The 11397-nt window shown below is 42.5% G+C and overlaps 1 protein-coding gene and 1 long non-coding RNA gene across 2 annotated transcripts; both read right to left on the bottom strand.

The window, feature by feature from the left end:
• Positions 1-1747: 1747 nt before the first annotated feature.
• On the bottom strand, positions 1748-6048 carry LOC110529749. The gene is made up of 3 exons (XR_005052849.1): positions 5962-6048; positions 3162-3304; positions 1748-2462 (listed from the first exon to the last, which is right to left on the bottom strand). It is a non-coding gene; the product is annotated as an uncharacterized LOC110529749 (long non-coding RNA).
• A 3326-nt stretch (positions 6049-9374) lies between these two features.
• Positions 9375-11061, bottom strand: LOC110531084 (protein sel-1 homolog 1-like). The gene is made up of 4 exons (XM_036986863.1): positions 11057-11061; positions 10749-10875; positions 10537-10665; positions 9375-10278 (listed from the first exon to the last, which is right to left on the bottom strand). The coding sequence occupies exons 1-4, from the start codon at positions 11059-11061 to the stop codon at positions 10039-10041; spliced, it is 501 nt and encodes a 166-aa protein (XP_036842758.1). The 3' UTR covers positions 9375-10038.
• Positions 11062-11397: the final 336 nt, after the last annotated feature.

Raw genomic sequence — 11397 nt, 5'->3', positions numbered from 1 at the left:
CCTTCCTCTGCAACTGGATCCTGGACTTCCAGTTGGGCCGCCCCCAGGTGGTGAGGGCAGGCAACAACACACCCAGCACGCTGACCCTCAACACATGTGTGCTTAGTCCCCTCGTGTACTCCCTGTTCCCCCTCAATTGCGTGGCCCTGCACGACTCCAACACCATTATTAAGTTTGCAGACGACACGACGGTGGTAGGCCTGATCACTGACGATGATGAAACACCCTATAGGGAGGAGGTCAAGACTGCCAGGACAACGACCTCACCCTCAACATCAGCAAGACAAAGGAGCTGATCGTGGACTACAGAAAACGGAAGGCCGCTCCATCGAACACAACACTTGGCATGGCAACTGCTTGGCATCTGACACAAGGCACTACAGAGGGTAGTGCATACGGCTCCCTGCCATCCAGGACCTCTATACAAGGTGGTGTCAGATGAAGGTCTGAGTCAGGTTTGTAGGCCTCCTTTCTCGCACACGCTTTTTCAGTTCTGCCCACACATTTTCTATGGGATTGAGGTCAGGGCTTTGTGATGGCTACTCCAATACCTTGACTTTGTTGTCCTTAAGCCATTTTGCCACAACTTGTACAACGTATGCTTGGGGTCATTGTTCATTTGGAAGACCCATTTGCGACCAAGCTTTAACTTCCTGACTGACGTCTTGAGATGTTGCTTCAATACTTCAACATAATTTTCCTGCCTCATGATGTCATCTATTTTGTGAAGTGCACCAGTCCCTCCTACAGCAAAGCACCCCCTCAACATGATGCTGCCACCCCCATGCGGTTGGGATGATGTTCTTTGGCTTGCAAGCCTCCCCCTTTTTCCTCCAAACGTAATGATGGTCATTATGGCAAAACAGTTCTATTTGTTCCATCAGACCAGAGGACATTTCTCAAAAAAGTATGATCTTTCTCCCCATGTGCAGTTGCAAACCGTAGTCTGGCTTCTTATGTCGGTTTTGGAGCAGTGGCTTCTTCCTTGCTGAGCGGCCTTTCAGTTTATGTCGATATAGGACTTGGTTTACTGTGGATATAGATACTTTTGTATCCGTTTCCTCCAGCATCTTCACAAGGTCCTTTGCTGTTGTTCTGGGATTGATTTGCACTTTTTGCACCAAAGTACGTTCATCTCTAGGAGACAGAACTCGTCTCCTTCCTGAGCGGTATGATGGCTGTGTGGTCCCATGGTGTTTATACTTGCATGTGGTACCTTCTGGCGTTTGGAAATTGCTCCCAAGGATGAACCAGTCTACAATTGTTTTTCTGAGGTCTTGGCTGATTTTGTTTGATTTCCCCATGATGTCAAGCAAAGGGGCACTGAGTTTGAAGTAGGCCTTGAAATACATCCACAGGTACACCTCCAATTGACTCAAATTATGTCAATTAGCCTATCAGAAGCTTCTAAAGACATTAATTAATTTTCTGGAATTTTCCAAGCTGTTTAAAGGCACAGTCAACTTAGTGTATGTAAACTTCTGACCCACTGGAATTGTGATACAGTGAATTATAAGTGAAATAATCTGTCTGTAAACAATTGGTAGAAAAATGACTTATGTCATGCACAAAGTAGATGTCATAACCGACTTGCCAAAACTATAGTTTGTTAACAAGGAATTTGTGGTGTGTTTGAAAAACAAGTTTTAATGACTCCAACCTAAGTGTATGAACACTTCCAACTTAAACTGTATCTACCTCAATTTCACATCAATGTGCATACAGCCAAGTTATTATTACCCATTCTGTATTTATTGTTACTTTTATCATTCCTTTTTTAAATGTTCCATTATCTCCTTTATTTGATTTATCTCTGCATTGTTGAGAAGGGCCAGCACGTAAGCATTTCACTGTTAGTCAGCACCTGTTGTTTATGAAGTATGTTACGAGAGACCCCCTCATAATCTGAACACAACTCTACTGAACACAACTCTACTGGCCTCCCAGGCCCATGTTGGCCAGGGTTAAGCACATCAATTAGATTGTAGATTAGTAATATTACATTGTTTTGTATTACACCATCTAAACTTATTTCTCGGATCCCTTGGCAAAAATGTGTTTGATCTGTAATCAGTAATATTCCTTCAAAGAAATGACGTACAAAAAACAAGGTATACTATATATTTTGAGATCTGGCTTCAGACCCCCTGCAGTACCTCACACCCTAATTTGAGAACCCCGGGTCTATAGAAACATGGTCTCTTGTTAGGTTAAGTTATGCTACTACATTTACCATCACACGGACGTAGAGCGTGGACCTATTCAGCTGCTGGCTGTCTCTGATCGCCTGTGGGCACATCTGTGGTAATGTCAGGGCATACACCCTGTGATGGCAATCTGCCTGACAAAGCTCGAACGGCTTGCCCTGTATTTGTGGAAATGTTTCTCTTTATATTTTTTTATAGAATCCTCTTCCCCCAAGTTGCACGGTAAAACAACCATGTCACGTACTCCAAAGGAATCTGAAAGTTTAGAAATACAGATGAATCACAACAAATAAGGAAATGACATAAGGAAACTATATAATAAGGTAAAACATGTGGAGTAAAGAATTTGCAAAGTAAGCATGGAATGAATTAAAAGGGATCTGTGAAAGAAAGGTTGTGATTGTACATGGCACACACATGACAGTCCAAATTTAGTGGCAAGCCACCCTCTGGGACTGTAGCTGAAATATTCTGTTGTCATATTAATCACATTTTCATTCCGTTTCTTTGCTTTGTTTGAAACTCTACATAGTTTTAAAATCATCCATACAACTGAACCTGGCCATTTGATAATTTTGAGAATAGATTTGCTATTACAGAATGTGTTTGTATGTACAGATCGGTAAACAGTCCAATAAAAAAATATTTACCCACTTTTGAAGGACAGATCCTTACAAGCGCTAGAAATATGATATCAATGTGACGTCAATTGTATGAGTAGCCTCATAATGCCAAAAATCTAACTTTTCAGAAATGTTGTAAAAGTGTATTAACTAGTGGAATATCTGACAATTGTATAAAAAATATATATAAATATGTGGAGTGGGTATGACCTTTATTATGGTCAACCAGTAAGAGGCAGAAATGAATTGATTAAAAAAATAGGTTTTCCTGGGAGAACATTGTCGCACGAGGACAGAAGGCATGTTCTGTGTTGTTTTAAGGGAAAGTTACCTTTTCTTGATGACCCCCTCTGCACATTGGACTCTATGATTCCAATACAGAAAGTTGTGGTGCGTGGGAGAGTCGCCCTTGGCCTTGCTCTCCTCCTCCTTGTTGGCCCAGTTTTGGAGGCCTCATTCCTGAACTTTCTTAGTCTTGTAAGGAAGGGAGTCGAGTTATCGTCAGAGCATTACAAAAAATACTTATTCAGATGACAATGCCATACTAGTCTTTGCTGTGACTCCACATGAGTTAAGTGGTTTTGGCTAACTACAATAAGGGTTAACGAGAATTTAGACTGGCAGCTGCTTGGATTTGTAAAGACACTACTTTGAGTTATATTTTAAATCTATTGTATTTGAACTGTTATTTGCTTTCAGTTGTACTGTATATTGTTAATAACTGAATAAATGACTGGGTGCATGTGATGTATGACCTAATATAATGATTTTCCCAGGGGATGGTAATGTATGTTACGTTGTTTCACTGTATTTACATAGGACTGCAGCAACATAGAACACATGTAATATTTTTTTCGGAATTGCAAGCAGTTTGTCTGCAAGACATTGTGTGATATTCTAGAATATGGTTAAACCCGCATTCCAGACGGTGTCTTTTCCACAAGTTACCACCGGCTAAATCCACAACGTTAAAATGCCTATTTACTCTGTTCCATCTGATATCCACTATAAAAAGCATCTAGACATTATTTATTTTCGATTAACATTTAGTTTTCAACAGCGGAGATTTGTATAAACCTGTCTGTCTCTCTGACATTTTCAACATTGTTTCGATATTCAAATTCGATCTTCAGCTGTACCATAGTTATGAACGTGTCAGGAGTCGGGACAAGACAGACGGGCAGCGTTTCTCAGCCAGTCGAAATCATGAATCAGCTGGCATCATTGAAAAAAGGTCAAACGAAAGGAAGTGCAGCTAGTTTGCAGTCTTCCAGCTTCAGTTTGAAGTGATTGTGTTAGTGTGTTGTTGACTAGCTTCTCTGAACAACAGTGTCCTGACAAGTGAGCACATTTTCTATGCCAGGTGAAATCACGCCTCATTAGGTCATTGTTATGGATGTATCCAAATAAATGTCACTAGAAAACAACTTAAACAAATGCAAATGCGGCTACTTGTTATTCTGACTGTAAGCAAGGGACATGAACGTTGCTGTCACGGATCCCTCTGGAACTTTCATTGCGCACACCTGGCCCCTATTCCCACTGATTGTATTTGTATATATGTGCCCTTGGTTCACCATGGTGCTGTCGATGTATTGTTACTATGTCCTTTAGTGCGTGTGAGTACCTGTGCTGTGTGCCCTTGTGGATTGCGCAGATGATTACGGGTCTCATCCCCTGTGATAATCATTGTGCGCTAGTGTTATTTATTCAAGGTTCTCCTCGCTCTTTTGTTTGGATTTCAACCCTGTGTTTTTGTGTTTGTTTGGTCTATGTCCCCGTGCTTTTACACGGCACGCCGTAATTTTGGGCGTAATAAAAATAAAATATATACGGTTTTCCTGCGCCTGTCTCCCGAATCATTTATACCAGTGTGACAGTTGCCAGCCATTATTGCAAAGGAACATTTCAAATGAACAACTGGGTCGCGTCCAATGATACAGAACAAAACGACTGAACAACTGGATCGTATCTGGCAACCGAACCGATAGAACGAATGACCAGCCGGCTTGGGTAGCAACCCTAGATTTGTGTCGGGACTATATCTTGTGGAAGGATGAAATAGTATGAATAAATACACGAAAATAAAGTTTTACAGGAAATATGTCAATCATTATTTGAAAATGTTGGTAACCCATTGTATAAAAGTGATAATGCCCTCGAAGACAGTGCTTGGAGGATATCTTGACACGGTTTTCTGGCCCTCGACTTCTTCTCAGGCCTAACAACCCCCATGCCAATACATCTTTCCCGGGCTAACAACACCCATGCCAATACATTATCCAAACACCGGCTTCTCGGGCATTACCACTTAATTGTCTTCTGCCTGCTGATTAGATAAGTATGGTCAAAAATCCAGTGCCACCTGTAATAACATATTAACACATGTAATAAAGCATTCACTGACTGTTGTCTGCCTGTGGCCTAACCATGCAATCATAGCCTGCACTAATAAATGCTCTCTGTCTCATAACCTCCCCTCCCCCTGTTCCCAGCAGATACTAACTACACTGGCATCCCCCACACAGGTGGCTGGCTACGATAACACACACACTGAAACTCTCTAAACACACACACCAGCACAGAGAACAAAGAACTCAGTTCTGCAGCAATGAAGAAGGGACAGCGGGACCAGACCCTGCCCTGCTGTTCCACGCCAACCAGTCCGAAGCAAGAACAAAGACGATTCTACCTACGTCATTCTATGTACAAATTCTCATGCACGACATGTTTCGGGGCGCGTTCCCGCTGTCTCTCTCTGAGTCAAGTGTGAACGAGCCCGTGCACGCTAGAGCAATACTTTTCACTGTTAATAAACAGCCTTACTCTATACTTTACTCCACCGTGTCCTGGTTCATGACCCAGTCAATTCCTCCAATTCTTATCATCAACACACCCCCCCTGAATATATAATTTTCATAGTGATGGCACTCTGTGTAAGAGCTGTTGAAGATTTAAAGCAACAACAAAACATCAAAATATATATAACAAAAAAGAAAGCTGTGGATTTTTGTCCATCCTCCACTAATTCAGAGTATAGTGTCTTCATAGTCATGGCACGCTTTGCGTAAGAGCTATTGAAGATTGAAAACAGAATATCCACCAAATATCCAATATAAAAGTAATATTACCTTGCTATTGTTAGCCAACTTGAGCTAGCTACCAAGCTAGCATACAAACTCGGTAGCAACGAGTAGATCAGGGTTCCTCAACTCGCGCCAGCGGGTGACTTTATTTGCCTCACACCCCATGTTTTCTGAGAAAAACCCTCCCACTAGTAAATCTGATTTTATTTGAGGAAATCTGTTCCAAAGTATTCCCACGTATAATAGAGAGAGATATGTGACTATATGTCTTTGGGCTTCTTGCAGTCAATTTGCAGTCGACAAATGATTTGTAATAATGTTCCGGCCCCTTGAAAATCCATCAAATCAACATCCATACCCACAGCTTAATCTAGTTGATGATCCCTGGAGTAGATCCTCCATATGAGGTCAAGACCTTTAAACAGGTCAACATTCACAAGACCGCGGGGCCAGACGAGGCGTATTACCAGGACGTGTACTCAGAGTATGCAAGGACCAACTGGCAAGTGTCTTCACTGACATTTTCAACCTCTCCCTGACCGAGTCTGTAATACCAACATGTTTCAAGCAGACCACCATAGTCCCTGTGCCCAAGAAAGCAAAGAACCTGCCAAAATGACTACCGCCCCATAGCACTCATGTTGGTAGCCATGAAGGGCTTTAAAAGGCTGGTCATGGCTCACATCAACACCATCATCCTGGAAACCCTAGACCCACTCCAATTTGCATACCGCCCCAACAGATCCACAGATGACGCAATTTCAAGCACACTCTATACTGCCCTTTCCCACCTGGACAAAATGAACACCTATGTGAGAGTGACTTCAGCTCAGCTTTCAACACCATAATGCCCACTAAGCTCATCACTAAGCTAATGACCCTGGGACTAAACACCTCCCTCTGCAACTGGATCCTGAAATTCCTGACGGGCCGCCCATGACTACAATGCTTCACAGAGTTGTGTCAAGGTGGCTGGATGTCCTTTCGGTGGTGGACCATTCTTGATACACACAGGAAACTGTTGAGCTTGAAAAACCCAGCAGCACTGCAGTTCTTGAAACAAACCTGTGCGCCTGGCACCTACTGTCATACCCCGTTGAAAGGCACTTAAATCTTTTGTCTTGCACATTTACCCTCTGAATGGCACATTATACACAATCCTTGTCTCAGTTGGCTCAAGGCTCAAAAAAACTTCTTTAACCCGTCTCATCCCCGTCATCTACACTGATTGAAGTGGATTTAACAAGTGACATTAATAAAGCATCATTGCTTTAACCTGGTCAGTCTGTCATGGAAAGAGCAGGTTTCTTAATGTTTTGTACACTCAGTGTACAGTGGGGAGTTTTGGTATTTATTACGATCCCCATTGTAGTCTTTCGACGACCTGGGCCAATGTTTCATTGCAGACAAGGAAATAGTGTGTGACTTATTATATCGTACCTTGTGTTGATGTTCTATTCAAACCAAACTGAGCATGGAGAACATCATTGGTATGTTATGGTGAGTGATCTTACTTGAAACATCTTCCCATACAAAATCGGAATCATTCTCTTTACATCTTATATAAGTTCATACATTGAATGTTATGTATTGCTAATAAATATGTGTATTTCTCTGTACATTATGCAAAGGAGAGATCCTCCTCCGTAGGCAATAAAATAGGGGTCATATTCCATTGGAAATAGTACATGCATGGTGAAAATGTTCTCTTTCTCTCAGTGGTATTATACCTCATCTTGCTGAAAGTACTCTAATGATTTTTACCTTGGCACACAGCATTTCCCATTTCCACCATATACTCAAATACGAAGATCTGAGGCCATATATGTTAAGATTCTTAGAGTAGGATTGCTGATCTAGGATCAGATCCCTCCTGTTCATAGTAGTCTTATTCATTATGATCTAAAAGGCTAAACTGATCCTACTCTGAAAAGTTTGATACAGAGCCCCTGAGCTGATCGAAGCAGAAGCTGGAGAAGCAACGACCTGCTCTATTGGTGAGGGGGTGTGGCCTATAGTCACACCCCGATTATGACCCTGAGTGGAACCATGTATAACAAAGTCAAATGGTCTGAAAAAGTCACTGCTTTCTTCTAATGAGTCTTGACAAAAAGGCCACCATCTGTCTTCCTGTTGCAGTTCAACTTATCAAATCAAACAGTTTAAACAGGAGAAAATTAACCATGGTGCCAGAAACTACCAATTACTAGTAGATGGAGCCACCTGAAAATGTACCTACAATAACATAATAAATTGTCAATGTAGACAGACTACAAACAAATACAGAGAATTGTAAAATAAAATAAAATGCCACAAAGGGTTAAAGCTATACTCAGCAAGTTGACATCATCATACAAAATGGGGAAACTTCCTACTTACAGACAACGGTCGTGTTCCTTATACCCAGACGTTTCTGACACATGCCAGACCTTACAACCCCTGGATAGGCATTACGTATCAGCCAACCACATTATGTTATCGCAATTTGGTGCCCGACGGCACAGTCGACGACGTGGTACGCAAACATTGGTTGATGCATGCAACGTCAGAGCAGGGGAACGTGACCAACATCATCAAGAGAATACAAATCTGCCAAGAATGAAATGATTGGCTATTCCCAATGTGGGCGTGCTACAAGAGAGGATGCAAATTGTTACATAGGTTTAATAACTGTATTCTTGGCAGATTTGAATTCTGTTGTTGCCATTGTCTAATGTTGTTCTATTGATGATGTCATCTTGCTAAGTGTACCTTTAAGAGTTTAGCAGTGTGCACCACCATCAGGCACATACGGTGTAGAGACTTAAGGGTTTTCTTCAACAGATTTCTTCAACTTAGCATTCACTCAGGATTTTGGTGTAAGGGAGCATCTATGGTGAGGATCAGCATTCTACAATATCCCTATAATATTATCTTAAGGATATTATCTGTATTAGGCTATATGGATAATATCTCAAGAATCAAACTTTATCTGAGACACAGAATCATGCGCTGCAATGAGGAAGGAAATGGAGTAGCTAGTGAAGGGGTAGCAAAGGATTCTCTATCCTTCATTCTGATCCTTGACCATACCAAAGCAGAGCTGAAATGACTGACAATAATATCTTTCATTACTTGGTCCACTCAAACAAGTAAGTTGACCAAAGTTCAGCTACGTACTGAAAGATTTTGAACTGGATGTCAAATAAATGAGCACGTTTATGTTTACTTCATTAGTTCAACATTTGTGCTAACTAAGGATATTCGCTAACAAAATAAGATCCTGAAGAAAACGTCTACATTGAAAGACAAACAATGCATGTTTGCTAAATAAATATTTGCTCAAAAAAAGCTTTAACGCTTGCTAATCAAGCAAATGTGCTGACAAAACCATGTTGGAAAAAACTAGCTTGTAAATATTCATTGTTTATGAACAGAACATGCTTACAAAACATGTTCCTAACAAAGAGTATTTGTGAAAAATGTTTTGCTAAAAACAAGGAGATGAAGATGACTTCACATGCCCAGTTCTGATTGCTGCCACCTGACGAATATGTTGGTATTTCAAGGTTTATGTAGACATCTGGAATCTTATTTGCCGATAAGTAGAGTTGTAACCTTAAACTCGTACATCAAATCTGAAAAGGAAAAGCGGGGAAAAAATCTGGCTGCTGTTTCCGAAGCCCAATCACTACTAGAGTGCACAAAACAAGACAGTTTCATTCCCAGATCGGACGATAATTAAGATGATGCCTCGATCGCCCCCCGTGGCTAGTTCTGAGAAGTGATTCTGCTGCCGGTACCCTGAGTCACACACTAAGAGGTTGAGTCTATATTGTCTTTTCTACAGCCTCTGTTCCATGGCCTTGTCCATCAACCTACTCCACTCTCCCTCTCACCGATTCCTTTCTTCATTCTTCAACTTGGAAGGTCTGAGAGCATTGACAGAGACAGAGAGTTAAGTAGGGCGAGTCTGGCCTGTTCAGTAGCCTACAGTCTGTGGTCAACATGCCGGAGTCAGGAGGGAAAAGGTGGTGCCCAAGATGGGAGCATGTTAGTCTGCCTTTACCCACCCCACCAGAGAAGAGGGTATGGGTCAGGATATCACCTTCCCTTTCTCTCTTCCCACTCCATCTCTATCGCTCACTGCTGCGCCTCTTCGGCCTCAGGCTGGGTCTGGGCCTCAGGTTGGGCCTCCGGCTGGGCCTGCTCCTGAGCAGGCCTGGCTGGGGGAGGAGGGGGAGGAGGGGGCATTGCCTGGTGTTGTCTCTGGCGGTAGGCGATGACGGTGCCTAGCAGCAGGGCGATTACCATCATTAGGTAGAGGTCCCACTCAGGGCCCAGGAGCTGGTCCAGGTCCACCTGACTGACCACCTCACTCATCTGGTGGAGGGGGGAGAGAGATGATACAGGGTGGGAGGGGAGAAAGAGAGAGGGTCGGTCGGAGGGATCAAAAAGAGAGAGAGAGCATTGACTACATTGAAAAAACATAGTACAATCCCATGAATCCTGTACAAATGTAATAAATTAAGTTAGCCTCAAACATTGAGCCTGGCCCCCATGAGTTGAAATGGAAACGACCAGGGAAATGAAACTCCCAGAGGCACCGGTTCCAGGAAGTGCTCTGTACTGTACACTCACGTTGAGGTCGTGCAGGTATTGCAGGGTGTAGACCAGACCCAGTTTACACAGAGCCAGGAAGACGGGCACCTGAGCTTCAGGACTAGCCTCAGCAGCCATGTCGTAGAAACGCTTGGCCAGGTGGATATCCTACAGGAGGGGGGAAAGTAAGGGGTTAGACTTATAGGGTTGCATGTGTGTATGAATGAGTTTGTTTATGTGCGTGTGCCCACCTGTTTGATGCCCAGGCCTTTCTCGTGCATGTAGCCCAAGTTGAACATGGCCTGAGCACTGTGCTGCTGTTCCGAGGCCAGCCTAGAGTGGATGACAGCGGTCTCGTAGTCCATGTCAGTACCCGTACTTGTAGAAATGGTACTCCCCCAGCTTTATCCTAGACACTGTATAACCTGGGCCCAGTTTTTCAAACCAAATGTCATGGGATCATATAACATGATCTTTGTTGTAGCATATGATGGGATATGTTGGAAAATGTGTAGAATTGCATGAAATTTGCTTTAAAACTGCAAAAATGTCTCTGTGCCCCATGGCAAAATTAGTAGAATTCCATGACATTTGTTAAAAAATTCCCAAATTGTCTCTCCGCCCAATGGCAAAATGTGTAGAAAGCAAGCTTTCTGCAGTTTTCTTTTGCAGTTTAATTTTCTTTAAACCCCATGGCAAAAATGTGTAGAATTGCAGGAAATATAAAAAAAATACAAATGTATCCACTTGGTGGGGGGGCCTCGCAACCAAATTGCGCTAAGGGCCCCCAAAAGACTAAAGCCGGACCTGTCTATAATAATGGCTAATTGGCTGTGTGGAGGTCAGTTCCCTTGTGCTACTAGCTCTATGACCGATCCTTTATGCTTTCTGTATAACTGG

The sequence above is a fragment of the Oncorhynchus mykiss genome, chromosome 8 (genome assembly GCF_013265735.2).
Source record: "Oncorhynchus mykiss isolate Arlee chromosome 8, USDA_OmykA_1.1, whole genome shotgun sequence".
NCBI classification, from domain to species: domain Eukaryota; kingdom Metazoa; phylum Chordata; class Actinopteri; order Salmoniformes; family Salmonidae; genus Oncorhynchus; species Oncorhynchus mykiss.
This window is presented reverse-complemented; position numbering and strand designations above follow the sequence as displayed.

What these genes read in the sequence shown, in the direction of transcription:
- LOC110531084 (XM_036986863.1), bottom strand. An exon ending in AAGGCCTGGGCATCAAACAG is followed by an intron (nt 10,666 to 10,748) that starts GTGGGCACACGC and finishes CCCCTCCTGTAG; the next exon opens with GATATCCACCTGGCCAAGCG. An exon ending in AATACCTGCACGACCTCAAC is followed by an intron (nt 10,279 to 10,536) that starts GTGAGTGTACAG and finishes CCCCTCCACCAG; the next exon opens with ATGAGTGAGGTGGTCAGTCA.